At 42.4% G+C, this 21,828-nt stretch overlaps 1 protein-coding gene across 3 annotated transcripts in view; it reads left to right on the top strand.

The window, feature by feature from the left end:
- abhd12 (abhydrolase domain containing 12, lysophospholipase) overlaps positions 1-21,828 on the top strand; it is a 177,143-nt gene that overhangs the window by 95,502 nt on the left and 59,813 nt on the right. For all 3 annotated transcript variants that reach the window (XM_072265674.1, XM_072265675.1, XM_072265676.1), the window contains exon 8: positions 12,997-13,126. In XM_072265674.1, the coding sequence (XP_072121775.1) occupies positions 12,997-13,126 (130 nt within the window). The remainder of the gene's footprint in view (positions 1-12,996; positions 13,127-21,828) is intronic.

The following is a 21,828-nucleotide window of genomic DNA, read 5'->3' as shown; positions in this document are numbered from 1 at the left end:
ATGCACTATTATTCCTAGATCCCTCTATTCTACTGCATTCTTTAATGCCCTACCATTTACCATGTATGTCCTATTTTGATTAGTCCGACCAAAATGTAGCACCTCACATTTATCAGCATTAAACTCCATCTGTCATCTTTCAGCCCACTCTTCTAAGTGGTCTAAATCTCTCTGCAAGCTTTGAAAACCTACTTCATTATCCACAACTCCACCTACCTTAGTATCATCTGCATTCTTACTAATCCAATTTACCACCCCATCATCCAGATTATTAATGTATATGACAAACAACATTGGACCTAGTACAGATCCCTGAGGCACACCACTACACACCATCCTCCAATCTGACACACAGTTATCCACCACTACTCTCTGGTGTCTCCCATCCAGCCACTGCTGAATCCATTTTACTACTTCGATATTAATGCCTAACGATTGAACCTTCCTAACTAACCTTCTGTGTGGAACCTTGTCAAAGGCCTTACTGAAGTCCATATAGGCAACATCCACCGCTTTACCCTCATCAACTTTCCTAGTAACCTCATCAAAAAATTCAATAAGATATGTCAAACGTGACCTTCCACGCAAAAATCCATGTTGACTGTTCCTAATCAAACCCTGTCTATCCAGATAATTATATATACCATCTCTGAGAATACTTTCCATCAATTTACCCACCACTGACGGCAAACTCACAGGCCGATAATTGCTAGGTTTACTCTTAGAACCCTTTTTAAACAATGGAACAACATGAGCAATATGCCAATCCTCCAGCACCATTCCCATTTCTAATGACATTTGAAATATTTCTGTCAGAGCCTCTGCTATTTCCACACCAACTTCCCTCAAAGGATATTCTAGGGAATATCCTGTCCGGACCCGGTGACTTATCCACTTTTATATTCCTTTAAAGTGCTAGTACTTCCTCTTCTTTAATCATCATACTTTCCATAACTACCCTTCTTATTTTCTTTACCTTACACAATTCAATATCATTCTCCTTAGTGAATACTGTAGAAAAGAAATTGTTCAAAAACTCCCCCATCTCTTTTGGCTCCCCACATAGCTGTCCACTCTGATTCTCTAAGGGACCAATTTTATCCCTCACTATCCTTTTGCTATTAATATAACTGTAGAAACCCTTTGGATTTATTTTCACCTTACTTGCCAAAGCATATCCTTTTGCTATTAATATAACTGTAACTTGTGTTGCATTGTATATACTAAGGTACAATGATTAAATTTTAAAAACCTTGAAATCAATTTGGCTGTAAGGAGTGTACAGATGGTCAATATTCTTGTCCAACATAACATCTCCTGTTTAGTTAAGACTTTGGAATGCCTCTGCCCTGGTTTGAATTTTTTGTTAAGCAATATCAGATATCTAGATGTTTGAAATTAATTTATTTTGTATGGGAAGGGGTGACACCTCCAGAATATATTCCTTGGAAATTTTATCTGTTGCTACTCTCTTCCTCAAATGTTTGATACACTGGAGGCTACATTTGTGCAAGTATAAATGACTATTGGAAGACACATATCAGCTCTTTCATGCAGATTCTAAGTTTCTAGTAAGTTATTTTTGTTTTGTTAGTAATTGCTAGTGTGCTGAGAATGGATCTGGAGGTAGTGGTATGTTTTTGGTGTGAGATGTAGGAATTCTGGGGGACCTCCAGTCTCCCTGATAACTACATCTGCATGAAGTGCAATGAGCTGCAGCTCCTTAGAAACTGGATTTACAGCTCGATGACCTACAGCTCATATAAGAAAATGAGGGGATAGATAGGTAGTCACTCTTAAGTTGAAGGACAAAGCCTACTGGATGACTGGCAGGAGAGGGAAATGGAATAGACAGCCAGCGCAGTTCTGTCTGCTCCCCTCAATTATTATACTGCTTTGTATACTGTTGGGGGGAGGGGAAATGACCTACTGGGAAAACCGCAGCAACCAGATCTCTGGCACTGAGTCTGGCTCTGTAACTCAGAAGGGAAGTGGGGTGGAGAGCAGTGCAGTAGTGATAGGGGATCTGATAAGTAGAGGAGCAGAAAGCAGATTTCTGTGGAAGTGAAAGAGACACCCAGACGGTATATTGCCTTCCAGGTGCCAGTGTCAGGGAAGTCTCAGATCTAAAGGAGGGTAAACAGCCAGAAATTTTGGTACATATTGGCACCAATGACGTGTAGGAAGAGGGAGGAGGTGCTAAAGAGAGCATATAGGGGAATTAAGTCGAAAGTTGAAAAGCAGGACCTCCAGGTTAGTAATCCAGTCACAAACAAGAGAAAATCTACAGATGCTGGAAATCCAAGCAACACACACAAGATGTTGGCAGAACTCAGCAGGCCAAGCAGCTGAGTTCCTCCAGCATTTTGTGAGTGTTCCAGGGCAGTAATCTCTGGATTGCTGCCTGTGCCATGTGCCAATGAGGCAACAATAGGATAATTTGGCAGATAAATGCATGGCTGAGGAATTCGTGCAGGGGGCAAGTTTTCCAATTTGTGGATCATTGAGATCTCTTCTGGAGAAGATGTGACCTGTGCGAAAAGAATGGGTGACACCTGAACCTGAGGGGAACTAATATCCTTGCAGGCAGGTTTGCTAGAGTTGTTGGGGAGGGTTTCAACTAATTTTGGCAGGGATATGAGAAGTGGAGTGATAAAGGTAAGTATGTGGCAGTTGGTTTACAACTAGATGAAGTGTCTTGTGAGTCTGTGAGGAAGGACAGGCAGTTGATAAAGCAAAATTGTAGTCAGTGGGATGGGTTAAAGTGTAATCGTGGGCCAAAATCAAAATAGATGATAAATATAGGACTGAAGGTGTTATATTTGATTATGCGCAGTATACTGAATAAGGTAGATGATCTTATAGCGCATTTAGAGATTGGCAGGTATGATGTTGTGGGCATCTCTGAGTCATGGCTGAAAGAAGATCATAGTTAGGAGCTTAACATCCAAGGGTATACCTTGTATCAAAAGAACAGTCAGGTAAGCAGAGGGTGTGAGTTGCCTCTGTTGGTAAAACGAAATAAAATCCTTAGAAATCTGCTACATAGGATCAGAAGATGTAGAATCCTTGTGGGTAGAGTTAAGAAACTACAAGGGTTTCTTAGATGAAGGATGGAAAACTGCTCAGAATAATCCACGTGTGGTAAGATCAATGCCTTATGAAGCCTCAGCATTACAGCCTTGATTTTATACTCTAGTCCTCTCAAAATAAATACAAGCAATGCATCTGTCTTCCTTACTACTGTCTCAACCCACAAGTTAACCTTTAGGAAATCCTGCACGAGGTACAGAACTCCCCTGGTAAGAGTTATATACAGGCCCCCGAATAGTAGTCAGAATGTGGGCTACAAATTACAATGGGAAATAGAAATGGAATGTAAAAAGGGCAATTTTGTGATCATTGTGGGGGTTACAATATGCAGGTACAGTAGATTGGGAAAATCAGGTTGATGCTGGCTTCCAAGAGAAGGAATTTGTAGAATGCCTATGAGGTGGCTTTTTAGAGCAGCTTGTGGTTGAGCCCACTAGGGGAATGGCAATCCTGGACTGGGTGTTAATGACCCAGATTTGATTAGGGAGCTTAAAGTGAAGAAATCCATTCTATGATAGAGTTCGCCCTGCAGTTTGAGGAGAAGCCGAAAATGGGTATATCAGTTTTCAATGTTCAAGGTAAATTTATTATCAAAGTATGCATGCAGTATACAACTGTGAGATTCCTCTACAGCTAAGTAAAGGGAATTACAGAGTCATAAGAAAGGAACGGCCAAAGTTGATTGGAAGGGGATGCTAGCAGGGATGTTGGCAGAACAGCAATGGCTGGTGTTTGAGCAAAATTTGGAAGGCACCAGAAAGATACGTCCCAAAGATGAAGTATTCTAAAGGGGGAATGAGGCAACTGTGGCTGACAGGGGAAGTCAAAGACAGCATAAAAGCAAAAAAGAGGGGATACTGTATAATACATGAAAGGTTACTAGAAAGCTAGAGAATTTGGAAGCTTTTAAAAACCAACAGAAGGCAACTAAAAAGCCATAAAGAGAGAAATGATGAAACCTGAAGGTAAACTATTTAATAATATGAAAGAGGATGGGTAGAAGGACAGGGAGTGTTGAGGGAGCAGAGTCTGCAGGAGAACTTCAACAGATTGGGGTCATGAACTTTGGCAGAAAGAATGAAGTCATGGACTTTTTAAATGAGGAGAAAATTCAAAAATCATATTGTATACATTCTCTGATATTAAATGGAACCATTGAGCCATTGAAAATCAGAGCTGTTAAAGGCCTTGGGAGTCCTCATGCAAGATTCCCTAAAGGTTAACTTGTGGATTGAGACAGTGGTAAGGAAGACAGATGCATTGTTAGTATTCATTTTGAGAGGACTAGAGCATAAAAGCAAGGATGTAATGCTGAGGCTTCGTAAGGCATTGATCTTACCACGCTTGGATTATTCTGAGCAGTTTTGCGTCCTTGATCTAAGAAAAAATTAGCTGGGATTGGATAGGGTCCAGAGGATTTCATGAAAGTGATCCCACAAATGAAAGAGTTAACATATGAGGGGTGTTTGATGGCTCTGGGCCTGTACTTGCTAGAGTTTAGAAGAACGAGGGGGTTCTCATTGAAAAACCTTGATAGAATGAATGTGGTGAGAATGTTTCCTATAGTGGGGGAGTCTAGGACCAGAGGGCACAGCCTCAGTATATAAGGATGTAGATTTAGAATAGAGATATCTATTCAAGGCGAAGGTTGACAGGCCTTTGATTAGTGAGGTTAGGGGGAGAAGGCAAGGGAATAGGATTGAGAGGGATAATAAATCAGACATGATGGAATAGCCTAATTCTGCTCCTTTGTCTTATTTGGGGTCTTTTGTTGTTATGTACATAGTGAAAGGGATCAGAAGAGGTCAAGTTGTAGCATTTCTACTTGAAGTGAAGTCAATATTCAGAGTGAAAATTGTGCTTAAAATTGCACTAGTATGCAAAATTGATGTTTTTTTAAACAAGTTTCTATGCAGACATTTTTGGTCTATTATTGACCACAACACTTTCAATAAACCACTACAGCTGGGTACATAGAATATCGAACATTGCAGCACAGGAACAGGCCCTTTGGCCCACAATGTTGTGCCAAATCAATTAAATTAGTAAACAAATGCACTAATCAGTTTGCCTATACAATTCCCCTATCCTTTCATTTCCCTCACATTCATGTGTCTATCTGAATGTTCCTTAAAAATCCCCAATGTATCTGCCTTTTCCACCACCCCAGGCACTCACCATTCTCTGTGGGATGAGATAAAAACTTGCCTTTTACATCTGCTCGAACTTGCCCCCTCTCACCTTAAATGCATGCCTTGTGGCATTAGAAATTTCAACCCTGGGGAAAAGATACCGTCTGTCCACTCTGTCTATGCCTCTCATAATCTTCTCAGCCTAGACTGGATCTCTCCTCAGCCTTCACAGCTCCAGAAAAAACAACCCAGGTTTGTCCAATCTCTTGTTATAGCACACGTTCTCTAATCTAGGCAGCACCCTGGCAAACCTCTTTTGCAACCTATCCAAAGCCTCAACATCCATCTTTCAGGTTTAGAAATAATTTTTTTAAGAATTGCATGTTAGGAAGTATTCTGTAATGTGCTTAAAAGGTATAACTAGTTCATGAATATATCCGAGAATGGGTTATCTTTTTTAATCAGTGTACTGTCTCACCTGTGAATTATCCAGTTTTAATTAATTGTACAAACTATATATAATAGTAATCTGCTGTAATTGATATATAGAAAAAATGTACCTAAAAGCTAAATTAAAAGCTCAGCCTACTTTTTAAAGATTTATCAACATGCCACAAATGGGTGCGATTAGTGGAAATGTGCTGAGTCATCCTATATTGAGCATTTGGTTTTTGGACGTGACATTCAGGCTCATTTTATAAGCATGCATGAAAGCCCTTGGAATCCTGACGTGAGACTTCCTTTTGAAATTCTGTTTCTTTTCATCCACGTGTCAATCTAAGGGTCTGTTTAAATGTCCCTAATGTATCTGCCTCTACTACCACCCCAGCAGTGCGTTCTAAGCACTTACTACTCCCTGCATTAAACAAAGCCACCTCTAACATCCCTCCCCATATTTTCCTCAAAACATCATAAAGTTATGCCTCCCTTGTATTAGCCATTTCAGCCTGGGAGGAAGATTATGGCTGTCCACTCTCTCTATGCCTCATCATCTTGTGCATCTATCAAGTCATCTCTCATCCTGATCCTCCTCCTCTCCAAAGAGAAGCCCCCTAACTTGCTCAATCTACCCTCATAAGACACATCCTCCAATCCAGGCAGCAACCTGGTTAATGTCCTCTGCAACCTCTCTAAAGCTTCCACATCCTTACTATAATATGAGCAGAACTGATGCAATATTTCACAGAGCTGCACGTTTCCTTGCAGATCTTGTACTCACTCCCCTGACTATTGAAGGTCAACACACCAGACACCGTATTAATTCCAAATACGAGAAAATCTGCAGATGCTGGAAATCCCAGCAACGCACACACAACACTGGGGGAGCTATGCAGGCCAGGCAGCACGTACGCAAAAGAGTACACTCCGCGTTTTGGACCGAGTCCCTTCTTCGGGACAGGAGAAAAAACGATGAGGAGTCACATTAAGAAGGTGGGGGGAGGGGAGGAAGTCAGGGGAGTGAGTACAAGATCCGCAAGGTAACGTGCAGCTCTGTGAAATATTGCATCAATTCTGATCAACTCATAAGCTTTAGAAAGCTTTAGAAAGGTTGCAGAGGACATTAATCAGGTTGCTGCCTGGATTGGAGGGCGTGTCTTATGAGGGTAGATTGAGCAAATTAGGGCGTTTCTCTTTGGAGAGGAGGGGGATGTGGATGAGAGGTGACTTGATAGGTGCACAAGATGATGAGGCATAGAGAGAGTGGACAGCCAGCACCTTCCTCCCAGGAAGGAATACAAGGGAGGCATAACTTCATGATATTTTGAGGGGTGGTGAAGTAAAGAGCTGGGACAATTGAATTCTATCAGATTCCCCCTTCTCTAGCCCTGTATCTATTTCACCAATCAACTTCCCAGCTTTTTATTTCACCCCTACCCTCCCCTTCAGGTTTCATCTATCACCTTGTGTTTCTTCCTCCCCTCCCACCACCTTCTTACACTGACTCCACATCTTTTTTTTTCTCCAGTCCTGATGAAAGGTCTTGGCCCGAAATGTTGACTGTACACTTTTCCATACTTGCTGCCTGGCCTGCTGAGTTCCTCCAGTATTGTGTGTGTGTGGCACCATATTAATGTTGGACAGAAAGAACTAAAATCTGCAGATCAGTGAACATAAATGAGGCAAGGGCAATGGAAGCAGACAAAGTAGATGTCTTTGTTCTTGTCATGTGGTTGCAGGAATGGAGGTTGCTATTTTGTGAGAGTGTTCTTGCAGCTGCCTTTTGTGAACTGTTTAGTGAGCTGGTTCTTGCTGAGGGATGGTTTATTCAGAGCAATTGAACATGGACACAATGAATCTCCTGTTGATGATATGCTGAACAGGGGACAGTTTCCGTGTAAGAAACTGTTTACTTGGTTATATAAAATTAGCAGGCATGTAGAAAGATCAGCCTGTAACCTGAAGTAGCCTGAACCCAAATGACTTGGAAAGAGCAAAGGAAGTTACCAGAGGCACAAGTTTGGAGGAAGAGTCATAAAGTGATATTGCTTGTAGTCTTGGGCTAGATCCAATGAGAAGCTGACACAGGTCAGTCAGATGAGCCTGAGCCTGAGCTTAAAGATAATAGATTGACCTAATAAGGAAAAGGATAGGAATGGAGATTTCAGAAGCACGGGCAGCGATAACTTTGTGGAGACCAACTATCGCAAAGGTGGATGAGCCCACATCGGAATCAATAGGAATGCTTGGCCAGTGTAGACTCGAGTTCCTGGGTATTTTTCTATCCTTTGACTGTTTGGTGGAGGGTCATTGAGACCTAGTGTCTGCACACACAGATATTAGGTTTGTAAATTCACATGTTTGTTAACTGAGGCAATAAAGATATTTGTCAGTAAATACACATTGTCTCTGTGCCTAACTTATCATTTATTGTTGAGGATTAATACCTTTGTAACCCTCCGGCTCAGCCAGCACGTGTTTGTCTAGGAGAAAACAATTTCTGGCCCCGCCAAACCGAGAAATCTCGTTTGTGTGGATGCTGCGTGATATGTTGCCCGGTTACAAATCCGCACCGCAAAATATCAGACAGTACATCATAGGCAATTAAGTGATTGAACTTTACTAACCCTCTATCCAGATTAAGATTTATAAAGAAAATAAAAAGTAAAAGGGCCCATTTTAAGGAAAAAGTCTATTGCTCATCTTTGGGAGCTCACTGTTCGTTTATTTGTTCCCGTTGACCTCCAAGCACAGCTGGCCCTCGGACCCTCGCTCCTGAGTGCACTCTGTCCAGTGGTCTTCCAACTCACCATTCATGTCTTCTCTCTCCATTGCTCCCTGACGAAAGACTGCGAAAAACCCGGCTCCCAGACACAAGAAAGAACAACATTTCTCCCATTGGATAGCTCCTGCATTCCAAAGTCCCGTTATCTCTAGTCATAACACAAACATTGCTGCTACAGAGAAACCCATTACCTTAACAGTGGAACATTACATAGGAGCCACTACATTAGCAATGAAACCTTACAATGTATTACACCTGTAATATTAACTACCCTATCAACTTGCACTCTTAACTTTGAGGGATTTATGGATGTGGACCCAAGATCCCTCCATTTCTCCACACTCCTGCCAACAACCCTCTACTCTGCCATCAAGTTTGACCTTCCAAAGTGAATCACTTCACACTTTCCTGGATTGAAAAGGATTTAGGAGGATATCGACAGGTTAATTGAATAGCAGAGTGTTTGGCAATATAGTGTGAAAATAATTTAGAAAGATGTGGGGTCCTCCATTTAGATAGTAAAATAGAAAGTTAGATTTTAAATGATGGGATTTTGAAAGGTGCTGGTTTTTGGAAGACCAGTGTATCCTTGTACTTAAATTGTTGAAAGTTAACATGCAGATTTAGGCAACACACACAAAATGCTGGTGAACGCAGCAGGCCAGGCAGCATCCATAGGAAGAAGCACAGTCGACGTTTCAGGCCGAGACCCTTCGTCAGGACTGACTGAAAGAAGAGATAGTAAGAGATTTGAAAGTGGGAGGGGGAGATCCGAAATGATAGGAGAAGACAGGAGGGGGAGGGATAGAGCTAAGAGCTGGAAAGTTTATTGGCAAAAGGGATACAAGGCTGGAGAATGGAGAGGATCATGGGATGGGAAGCCTAGGGAGAAAGAAAGGGGGAGGGAAGAGCCAGAGGAAGATGGAGAGCAGGCAAGGAATTATCGTGAGAAGGACAGGGAGAGAAAAAAGAGAGGGAAAAAAAGGGGGAAAATAATAAATAAATAAAGGATGGGGTAAGAACGGGAGGAGGGACATTAACGGAAGCTAGAGAAGTCAGTGTTCATGCCATCAGGTTGGAGGCTACCCAGACGGAATATAAGGTGTTGTTCCTCCAACTTGAGTGTGGCTTCATCTTGACAGTAGAGGAGGCCATGGATAGACATATCAGAATGGGAATGGGACGTGGAATTAAAATGTGTGGCCACTGGGAGATCCTGCTTTCTCTGGCGGACGAAGCGTAGGTTTTCAGTGAAATGATCTCCCAGTTTGCGTCAGGTCTCACCAATATATAGAAGGCCGCACCGGACGCTGTATATCACACCAGCCGACTCACAGGTGAAGTGTCGCCTCACCTGGAAGGACTGTCTGGGGCCCTGAATGGTGTTGAAGGAGGAAGTGTAAGGGCATGTGTAGCACTTGCTCCGCTTACTAGGATGAGTGTCGGGAGGGAGATTGGTGGGAAGGGATTGGAGGATGAATGGACAAGGGAGCCGTTTAGGGAGTGATCCCTGCAGAAAGCAGAAGGGTGGGGGGGAGGGAAAGATGTGCTTGGTTGTGGGATCCTGTTGGAGGTGGCGGAAGTTATGGAGAATTATATGTTGGACCCGGAGACTGGTGGAGTGGTAGGTGAGGACAAGGGGAACCCTATCCCTAGTGGGGTGAAAGTTGGAGGCAAAGTTAATGAAATCAACAAGCTCAGCACGCGTCTCCAACTTTAGCTCCAACTTTCACCCTGCCCTCAAATTTACCTGGTCCATTTCCAACACCTCCCTCCCCTTTCTTGATCTTTCTGTCTCTATCTCTGGAGACAGCTTATCTACTGATGTCCACTATAAGCCTACAGACTCTCACAGCTACCTGGACTATTCCTCTTCCCACCGTCTCTTGCAAAAGCGCCATCCCTTTCTCACAATTCCTCCGTCTCTGCTGCATCTTCTCTCAGGATGAGGCATTTCATTCCAGGACAAAGAAGATGTCTTCCTTTTTTTAAAGAAAGGGCTTCCCTTCCTCCACCATCAATTCTGCTCTCAAACGCATCTCTCCCATTGCACGCACATCTGCTCTCACCCCATCCTCCCGCCACCCCACTAGGGATAGGGTTCCCCTTGTCCTCACCTACCACCCCACCAGTCTCCAAATCCAACATGTAATTCTCTGTAACTTCCGCCACCTCCAACAGGATCTCACCACCAAGCACATCTTTCCCTCCCCCCCCTTTCTGCTTTCAGCAGGGATCGCTCCCAACGCGACTCCCTTGTCCATTCGCTCCCCCACCCCCATCCTTTCCCACCGATCTCCCTCCCGGCACTTATCCTTGTAAACGGAACAAGTGCTATACATGTCCTTACACTTCCTCCCTCACCACCATTCAGGGCCCCAGGCAGTCCTTCCAGGTGAGGCGACACTTCACCTGCGAGTCGGCTGGTCTGATATACTGCGTCCGGTGCTCCCTCCTATATATTGGTGAGACCCGATGCAGACTAGGAGACCGTTTTGCTAAACACCTATGCTCTGTCCACCAGAGAAAGCAGAATCTCCCAGTGGCCACACATTTTAATTCCATGCCCCAACACCTTATATTCTGTCTGGGTAGCCTCCAACCTGATGGCATGAACTTTGACTTTCTAACTTCCATTAATGCCCCTCTTCCTGTTCTTACCCCATCTCTTATTTATTTATTTGTTATTTTTTTCCTTTTTTTCTCTCTCTGTCCCTCTCACAATAACTCCTTGCCTGCTCTCCATCTTCCTCTGGCACTCCCCTCCCCCTTTCTTTCTCCCTAGGCCTCCTGTCCCATGATCCTCTCCCTTCTCCAGCCTTGTATCCATTTGCTAATCAACTTTCCAGCTCTTAGCTCTATCCCTCCCCCTCTTGTCTTCTCCTATCATTTCGGATCTCCCCCTCCCCCTCCCACTTTCAAATCTCTTACTATCCCTTCTTTCAGTTAGTCCTGACAAAGGGTCTCGATCTGAAACGTCAACTGTGCTTCTTTCTATGGATGCTGTCTGACTTGCTGCATTCCACCAGCATTTTGTGTGTGATGCAGATTTAGCAAGGGAAATGGTTTGTTGGCCTTTATTGCAGGAAAAATTAAAAGCAAGGGTAGAGATGTTTTACTCCAATGGTATAAGACCTTAAGGAAAGCACATTTGGAATATCATAGATTGTTCTATTCTCCTCAACTAGGAAGGATATTCTTTCAATAGAGGGAATGCAATGAAGCCTTGCCAGATTGATTTCTGGGGTGGTGAATTTATAGTAATTAAATAGATGGAGCCTATATCATATTGAGGTTGGAAGAATGAAAGACCGTATTACTGAAAAGTGCCAAATTCTTATGGGCTTGACAGGGTAAATGTAAAGTTGGTATTTCTCTGGTTGGGATGTCTGAACTTGGAGTCATGGTGTGGAAATGAAGGGACGAGAAAAACAAGAAGAAATTTCTTCTCTGCAGATGCTGGTGAATCTTTGGAATTCTCTACTTGAGGGTATTGGAGGTTCATTGTCTGCAGTATTGAAGGCAAGTCAGTAGACTATTAGAGAATAAGATGTTCAGGTTAATGTAGGAAAGTGACACTGAAGATTGGCCTTAATCTTATTGAATTGCCTAACAGACATGCAGGACTGAAAAGCCTACTCCCGCATTTATTTCTTATGAATTGGAGGACTGATTACTCCTTTATCATGGTTTTTGAACGCAGTTTTTGGATAAGTAAATATTTTTGAAGATGAAACAAGCTGGTTGTAAAGAGGAAAAACAGTGTGTAGTGTAAATGAGCATTCAAAAGAGTGTCGTGCAAGAGATTGTTATACAGATGACAGCCCCTAAGTTTGGGGCTGATGTATTAACATAAGAGGAGGCAGAAGTGAGTTATTTTCAATGCTATGGAAAATTATCTGGTGTCTTGGTGGTTCTTGAACCTTCACTTTTTTATAGTTTAAATCAGTTGATGAGAGGATCACTTGTGTCCACGTTTATTGAAGACACAGTCTTGCACTAAAGAGTCAATCAACCATTTACATCTGAGCTGAGGAGCAATTTCCTCACTGAGACTTTGTAAATTATAAGACTATATTTGCTACTCTGTTCTTGGGTATATTTAACAGCAGAGATTGGTAGATTTTACAGTTTGAAAGCAATTGAGAGATAGAATACGGAGTTGTTAAAAGATCATCAGAGTAGGCTCGAGGGAACACTTGGCCCATCCATTTTCTTATGTTCTCATGCAATGTAATTTTGGATTTATTCTGAGTATGCTTTAATTCCCGCTTGGTGGTGTGCATACTGCTTTATGCCTTCTAAATTGCACTGGTTTTTGATAACATATTTTGTTGTAATAATACAGTCTGTTGTACATTAGTAGCAGTTTGAACAAATAGGAACAAAATTGCAACTTAGAAAACAAGTTAATCTTGAGTTTCTTTGAAGTTATCAGGCTGCTTTCCATTTTAAAATTAAATGTGTTATGTTTCAGAATCAACGTTAAATCAGATACTGAAGGTGTGTGAAAGCGCTCCCTAATTTTGATTTGTAATTTGTATACAGGTTGGGGAGACTCCAAAGGAACTCCCTCTGAGAGTGGAATGACCACAGATGCAATCTTCACCTACAATTGGTTGAAAGAGAGGAGTGGTAAGAGTTCTGTTTACATCTGGGGCCACTCACTAGGCACAGGGTAAGTAACTACTTGTTTGTGAGCTGGCTTTAAGTAAAGAATTTTTATTTAGAAATTGGTGGTTGATTTCTTCCTTTGTTTTGCTGTGCACTGTTATTGGAAGTACAGTGGATTCTGGTTAATTGGGCAACCACTTATTTTGGACAACTCTTAAAGAACAAAAACTATTTGAGAAAATAGCTGGGATTCACTTCATTTATTGGAGACACTGTGCTGCTTAATTGGGACAGGAGACTGTTGTCAAAGTTTCTAACTAGCTTTAATCACATGCATTTATGTGGTTGTTAAACACTACACTGTGCTTACAGTGAACATTTTTAAAATTGCATCAGTTGTATGTGTGTTTGTGTTCAAAAAGCAGTGATCTTTGTACTAACAGTTGATGAAAAGTACAAACGTAAGTAGTACCACAAATTTGCTCACTATCGTTTCAAGCGTACAGGCTTGCCAATGTCAGAAATAGCTGGGAGTGAAAATGAAACTATTTCACTCCTTTAGCAAGTTGGGAACTACAAAGAATTTGACGTTATTGACAATCATCTTGAATGTTACAATGAAAATTAAGATTTAGAGGATGCAATTGTCAAAAACATTGTATGAAGGCTGTCCATTATCAGCACTAGATGTCTGCGCTAACTTAGTTAATTTACAGTCAATCAAAAGAACGTGGTAGCTTACACTGGACAAATTCCTCAGCTGATAGCTATTAAGAATTACAGTTTTATAGTACTGTTGCAGTATTGTTAGTGTTCCAATTTGTTCTGTATTTCATTCAAATACATAATTTGTTATTAATTTAAATAGTAGTTTTTTTTTATATGTGTCAACTATTTCCATGAAATTTTGTCTGATTGAGACAGCTACTTAATTGCGCCAAAATGTACTGAACCCATTGTGTCCCAATTAACTAGACTCCACTGTACTTAATTACCATAATGAAACTAATGGTATTTAAACAGAAGAGATTCTGTAGAATGCTGGAAATCCAGAGAAACACACACACAAAATGGTGGAGGAACTCAGCAGGTCAGGCAGCAATTATGGAGAGGAATAAGCTGTCGACACTTTGGGCTGAGACCCTTCATCATGACTGGAAAGTAAATGGGGCGAGGAGAAGCCAGATTAAGAAGGTGGGGGAAAGGGAAGGAGTAGGAGTTGGCAGGTGATAGGTGAGACCTGGGGAGGGGGAATGAGCGTGCTGGTAAGTGATAGGAGGAACAGGTAAAGGGCTGAAAAAGAAGGAATGTTATAGGAGAAGACAGTGGATGGTAAAAAGGAAAGGGGGAGGGGCACCAATCGGAGGTGTTGGACAGGTGAAGAGAAAAGAAGGGGTGAGAGTTGAGCCACAATTGGGAATGAAGAAAGAGAGAAAGAGGATAGGGGAGAAATTACCAGAAGATAGATAAGGGGGTTTGAGAGACTTTGAGTCTTGGGATTATTTCACAAGTTTTACCAATTTTTCAGAGGTCTGGATGTGTAACATCAACATTTGCCTGTTGGTCACATTGACAAAATTATATCAATGTCTCCATATCAAGAGAAACTCTGTAATAGGATTTTAAATACTTGGGAAAGACTATAATAAATTGTTCCATTATGGTTCTCAAGTGCCTCGGAGGGGATTATTGATACCACAGCGATGGCATCCCTGTGGATATAAAGCAGTCTATAAGAAAACCTGGTTAAAAAAAAATAAAACCTTTTTAATTATTTCAAATGCACTGTGTGCAACGGTGGTGGAGGCATATTTAGTGATATATTTTAAAAGGAAATTTGTTAAATATTCTAAAGAGAAATGTTTGCATGACAATGAAAAAGGAGCTAAGAATTGGTTGTAATTGGAAGGCTTTATCAAAGAGCCAGGTAGCTATGATAAACTGAATGATCTCTTGTGTTCTAACACAATGAAAGCATGAGAAAGCCTTAGAATGATTTGGGATCTGACAAATAAAAATGCTATCTATTTCTTAATTTAAAGGTTATAATACAAATATCAATTTTAATAGATATTATTTCAGATACTTTCTATAGATTTCCCCTTCCCTTTCTCCTATTGTCCACTCCCTCCTCCTATCAAATCATTCTTCTCCAGCCCTTTACCTTTCCCACCCACTTGGTTTCACCTTTCACCTTCCAGCTAGCCTGTTTCCTCTTCCCCCACCTTTGAATTCAGACATCTCGCTCTTTCCCTCTCAGTCCTGAAGAAGGGTCTCGGCCTGAAACGTGATCTGTTTGCTCTTTTACATAGATGCTGCCTGGCCTGCTGAATTCCTCATGCATTTTGTGTGTTGCTTTGGATTTCCAGCATCTGCAGATTTTCTCATGTTTGTGATTTTCTATAGTTCTTTACTGTTTTGATATTTTGTAATATATGCCCCCTCTCCAATATTTTACTGGTTCTTACAATATCATAGAAAAGTAGCTAAGGCAGTGGCCCAAAGGGACATCTCAAGGAGCTCACAACTACTACTCTGCCACTTGCCTATACTCCATAAACTCACACTCATCCCACTATATCCCGGCACAAGAATGCCTGTAAACAACCTGATACAATATGGGTCTTCTGTCAGCTCCACTTATGAAAGCAGCACTGCTTTTTTATTGTGCAAATGTAATGGTAGCCAGCTGTTCTGAGGATGTAAGGAAAATCTCAAAACACCATGGTGTCCAGTCAGGTGGCTGTGGCAAATGATTAGCAGCAGTCCTTATCATCTTCCAACTATGTTGGTTAGTTACCCAAGAGGAGCCTGCAAACAGAAGCCTGACTGACCTAAAGCTGAGGGAGTGCAAATGCTACATGGGGTTGTATTCCCTGCCATTAAGGAAGAACTAATTTATTTTACTTTAAATTCATCTTCCCCCCTTCAGCCTCCAGCTACCACCCCCTCCACCCCCACCCAGCTTTTCTCTTTTGACAAGGCCTCACATGATGGGCTGGTCCAGGAAGTTAGAGAACAATGGATCCATGATGTTTTAGCAAACTGCATCCACAATTGGCTTGGTAACAGGAGGCAGAGGGTGAGGATGTATGAGTCTTTTTCTGACTGGAAATCTGTAACCAGTGGTGTGCCACAGGGATTGGTGCTGGGACCTTGTTTGTCATATATATAAGTGACTTGAATTGTTGTCTAAGGATACACAGGGAATAGATCAGTGGAAAGTAGGGTGGAGCAGTGGCAGATGGAATTTAATCCAGGCAAGTGTGTGGTAATGTACTTTGGATCTCTAATGCTGGCCAGATATATACAGTAAAAGGTGGAGTTGATGTACAGAGGAACCTCAGTGCATTCATAGCTCTGAAATATGAAGTGGGAAGAAACTTGAGAATCAAAGGAAACCAACTCTTTACAGAGCAATGAGAGTTGAATCCCGATCTTACAGCTGGCACTGTAAAGTATTGTGCTCATCGCTGCAATGCTCGGAAAAGGGGTTTGGTTACAAGCAGATATTGGATATGCTGGGATTGTTCTCACTGGGTGCAGGAGGCTGAGAGGTGACCTTATAGAGGTATATAACATTATAAAGATTATAGTTTTGCGTTAGAATGTAGCCTTGTGGGAAGGGCCTGAGTCGGAGTGCAGTCGAGGCACGGGGCAGTCACTGGCACAACTAGCCCAACAGAATTACCAGTAACACATCCAGAATTTCTCTTGGACAATTCCTGACACAAGTACTGGTGCAGCATCATCTACAAAAGATGTATTTTTGGCTCAACACAAATGTAAATCAATTTATTTTTTGGTATTTGTACATGCATCAGTAGAACCTGTTTATCTATAAACAACTGCACTATCAACATACTCCTAAATTGTTCATGCAAATCTTTTTGTATAAAGTTAGAATATAATGTGCAAGGTATTTTTCATAAATTGTTTCTGTGCCATGTATATATATTTGGCAAAGAAAGTATTTATTAAATGCATATCCTTGGTTGATATTTTGGGACTCATACCTTCTTGAAGCATCGTGCTTTGTATGGTCCAGATACTTCTAGAGAATTGTTAGGTAAAGGTTTCAGTTATCTTAATGACAACAATGAGGAATGCCAATATATATTTACATCAGGATAAAATATAACACATAATACTGACTAGTGTTATGCCACAGATCGGTGCTAGGTCCTTTGTTGTTTATCATCTACTGTATATCAATGATCTAAATAATGTAGTAAACTGGATCAGCAAGCTTGTGGATGACATCAAGATTAGAGGTGTATTGGATGATGGGGTAGCCTGTTAATGTTTGCAATGGGATCTGGAACAGCTGAAAAAATGGGTTGTGAAATGGCAGATGTAAGTTAATGCAGACAAATTTGAGGTGTCTCAAATTTGGGAGGACAAACCAGGGTAGGACTTGCATGGTGAATGGTAAAGCACTCAGGAAGGCTGTAGAACAGGGGGTTCTGGGAATACAAATCTATAACTCTTTGAAAGTGACGTCACAGATGGGTAGTGTGGTAAAGAGAGTTTTTGGCCATTGAACTTCATAAGTCAAAACATTGAGCACAGGAGTTAGGATATAATATTGAATTCGTGTAAGATGTTGGTGAGGCCTACTTTGGGCCATTGTGTCCAGTTCACAGTTCTGGTCACCTACCTGCAGGAAAGATATTAATAAGAATGAAAAAGCACAGAGAAAATTGACAAGGATGTTGCCAGGACTTTAGGACTGAGTTATAGGAAAGGCTGAATAGGTTGTTCCTTAGAATATAGGATAATGCAGGGAGAATTGATACAGGTATACAAAATTATGAGGGGTATAGATAGGGAATTGTAAACAGGCTTTTTCCACTGAGGATGGATGAGACTAGGAGCAGAAGGAGTAGGAGTCATGAGTTAAGTGTGAAAGCAGTAATGTTTAAGTGGAACAAGGGGGGGAGCTTCCTCAGAGGGTGGTGAGAGTGTGGAACAAACTAGTGGAAGTGGTGGATGCGGGTTCAATTTTGTGAGAGAAATGTGGATACGTGCATGGATGGGAGAGGTATGGTTCAATACGTACATTTAATGTTAGAGAAATGTATACAATATACATCTTGAAATTCTTTTTTCTTCTCAAACAGCCACAAAAACAGAGGAGTGCCCCAAAGAATGAATGACAGTTAAACGTTAGAACGTTATGGAGGGCTATGCTCCAGGCACAGGTCAATGCGACTAAGCAGATTAATAGTTCAGAATGGATGGATGGGCCAAAGGGCCTGTTTCTGTGCTGTAGTGTTCTATGATTATTCTACATCTACAACTAAACACCTTTGTCCTTTGATTTGTAGAATGTTGAGGATGGTTTCTTCAAAAAGATTAGTAAATTGGACAGAATGTGCCTATTCAGTAAATTGTACAGTATCAGATGTGGGTTTTGCCAGCAACAGCAACATTTATGCATAATGAGGCACTTGGCAAGGGCCAGTAAAAAGAAATTAGATTAAGCAGAGTGGCCATAGTGTGTTGGAGAGGTGAGTTTAGGCTTTAGCTCATAAAAGCTTTGGTGAGGAGAGTTGAAGGCTGTAGGAAGAATTTTTAATTTAATTTTTCTTTCTTTCTCCTTGCACAGTTAGAACAGTGGGGATGCCAGACAGTATAGTGGAATGCTCCTCTTGCGGGATGTGAGAAGGCAGGGAGACCTCCAGTTTCATTGGCAATTAAACCTGCAAGAAGTGCATCCAACTGCGGCTTCTTTCAGACTATTAAAGAATTGGATGATCTCTGGATCATTTGGAAACCTGAGGAGTTGATCGACAGGGCATACAGGGAGATAGTTACACCCAAGGTGCAAGACACAGGTAACTGAGTGACCATCAGGAGAGGGAAATGAGATAGGCAGCTAGCGCAGATATCCTGTGGCTGCTCCCTTCATCAACAGGGTTTAATACTGTTGGGGAGTAGGATGACCGAGCAGAGGAAAGCTACAGCTGTTGAGTCTCTAGCACTGAGTCCGGATTTGTAGCTCAGAAGAAAATGATGGAGAAGAGGTGAGCTCTAATGATAGGAGATTCAATGGTTAGGAGAACAGATTCTCGGATAATCTGTGCCAGGATTGGGGACATCTCGGATTGAGTTCACAGCATTTTTAAGTGGGAGAGTGAAAAGCCGTAGGCTGTAGTCTACATCGGTACCAAGGACATGGGAAAGAAAGATGACGAGGTGCTGCAAAGTGAGTTCAGGGAGTTATGTGCTAAGTTAAAGGACGAGACCTCCAGGATTGTGGTCCCAGAATTGCTACCCATGCCACATGCTAATGAAGCCAGAAATAGGAAAGTAATACAGTTTAACTGATGGCTATGGAGATGGTGCAGTAGGGAGGGCTTCAGATTTTTGGATCATTGGGCTCTCTTTAGACTAATGTTGCAGGGGTGTAGGAACTAGAGGGCCAAACCAGATAGTGAAGTGCTTGTGGGAAAAGATGTTGTTAAGCCTACATACAAAGAAGTCAGGAGTCGAAAGATTGAGCATGGTGAGACTAATGTTCTGAATAGTGTATTTCAATGCCAGGAGCATTGTAGGAAAGCCAAATGGGCTTGAGGCATGGATCAGCAAATGGAATTATGACATTTAATGAGATTTACAGAAAGATGTTTCCTGCTTGGTATTCTTGCCTGCCAAACATCTAAAAGTGCCCTTCAGTCAGCCTGAGGCCATCAGCTGGAGACCACTGCTCATTGATGTTTTGCTCCCTTGGCTCTGGTACATCTGATGGTGGAGCTGTGGTAGGGACGACTCTTTTCTGCCTCTTCAGCCAACTGTCTGGTGGCCCTCCTGAACCTCACTGCCATATCACGGAGTAGCCTTATTGATGCGCTGACAGCCCTGGCATCCTCCCTTTACAGGGTAGATGATAGTCCTCCACCCAGCACCCTTACACTCAGCTGCCAGGTCAGGGTACTTCAGCCTCTTCCACCTGTGGGCAGCCTCCACTCCCTCGTCCCATGGGATGGCCAACTTAATGAGGAGGTCTGTCTTGACAGCTGCGGACCACAGTTCTATGTCTGGGCAGAGAGATGTGATTTCCGTAGGAACTCTAGCTGTCTGCCAAGATCTGCCCTGATGTTCCATCCCTTGCCTGTGGAGAGGAGTCCTGAAGCAGCTCTTGGGCAGGTGCACTCAGTGCTTTTACCAGCCTTAACAAATGCGATGAGCTGTTGTCCCACTTGGGAAAGGCTGCTTCTCGCATCCTGCCTGCAGGTCTCTAGGATCTCTGCCAGCTACTTTAGGACTTGGTTCTGCCACCATCACAGCATAGTCTTGCATCCTGTCAGGATGTGTTGGAGGTTGGCATTGGTGGTATCACACAGGGCGCAGCTATCCTCACTGCTGAACCACTGGTGGCAAGATGTCATAGGTTGCCCTGATGAGAAAGCTGAGTCTGGCTTGTGGGATATTCTACAGGTCAGGCCAGCTGAATGACCTGTTGATGGTGCCCTTCCATGTTGTCCAGCTTCCCTGACAGCCCTGTGCCACTGCCTTCATCCTGTTGCGCTCCTGCTCTGTCTTTATCACCTCCTCCACTACCATGGCTTCCCTCGCTTTCTTTGAGGCCTTGGACCAGAAACATGCTGCCTTCCCCCAGCCAAGTCCTGCTTGTCCAGCCTGGATTCTGCCGATATCCTTTTGGTGCTGCAGCTTGCTGATGGCCTGGTCTACTTCAGCTTGAACTCTCAATTTACGGTGGTACGAATTGAGGCATTGGCACTCCTCACCAGTGAGTCAGTGGACTCCCTCAACTCAACAACCAGTTGGGTTTTCTCCTGCTTGTACCTCAAGCTGATGGATCACAGTGGCAGCTGCAACCAATGTTTCCTCTAATGTGTGGGTGTGTGCGTACGCACGCATCTTTTGCTACACGTGCACAAAGGAATGTTAACTGTACACAAAAGGTTCTCACCCTCTACCTTGTTGGCATGTTAAGTATATTTCACGATCGTACACAATCACAATTCCTTTTCCGGTTTCTGATGCAGACTGTGTTGACAATGTGGAGTTTGCGATGATTTGTCTGTAGATTTTAGAACTGGCTTATTTATACTGTTTTTATTGAAGAAATTATTGATTCAGTATTTTGAATTCCAAAGAAACAAAGGGCGTGAAGCACAAAAGAACTGCTAGTTCATTTAAAGCAGAATGGCTAAATGAAATAGTAGAAACTGCTACACCAAAAGCTCATGAGGTCAGGAATATGCACTGTTACGTACCCCATAACTGGGTTGCCAAACCAGCAGAAATGGATCAGTCAGTTGGAGTCTGGATTACTAGAACTAAGAAAGTTTTATTAAAGAAACAAGCAACACAGTAATCGAAAGGATAATAAATGCAACAGTTCAGCAATGATAAACACACATGTGCACAGAATTAAGATAACAGCATCAATCAAGCTCTATCGTTGTCTAGGGGTAAATGACCAATTTCAAAGTGACACAAAAGTCCAGTTCGATTTAATAGTTCAGTTCGCAGTAATCGTTGCCATGGCGATGGACAACGTGGGGGGAGGGAGAGATCATTCAGAACGGCTTCCACTCACAGACCTGCGATATTGCTCACAAGCAGCTTTCGAGCGGGTCCTTTGTGATGTCACCTGAGGTCACCGACTGTGACCCCTCCTCCAGATGCGGTCGATCCTCTGCAGTGAACCCGGCACCCAAGCGAGGGTGGACACACACCGGGTTCCCGCTGATCGTATCTTTCCACCCTGTGCGCTTAAGGTCCGGTACTTCC

The sequence above is a fragment of the Mobula birostris genome, chromosome 8 (genome assembly GCF_030028105.1).
Source record: "Mobula birostris isolate sMobBir1 chromosome 8, sMobBir1.hap1, whole genome shotgun sequence".
NCBI classification, from domain to species: domain Eukaryota; kingdom Metazoa; phylum Chordata; class Chondrichthyes; order Myliobatiformes; family Myliobatidae; genus Mobula; species Mobula birostris.
Note: the sequence above shows the minus strand (reverse complement) of the source record. Positions and strands in the feature narration are given on the sequence as shown.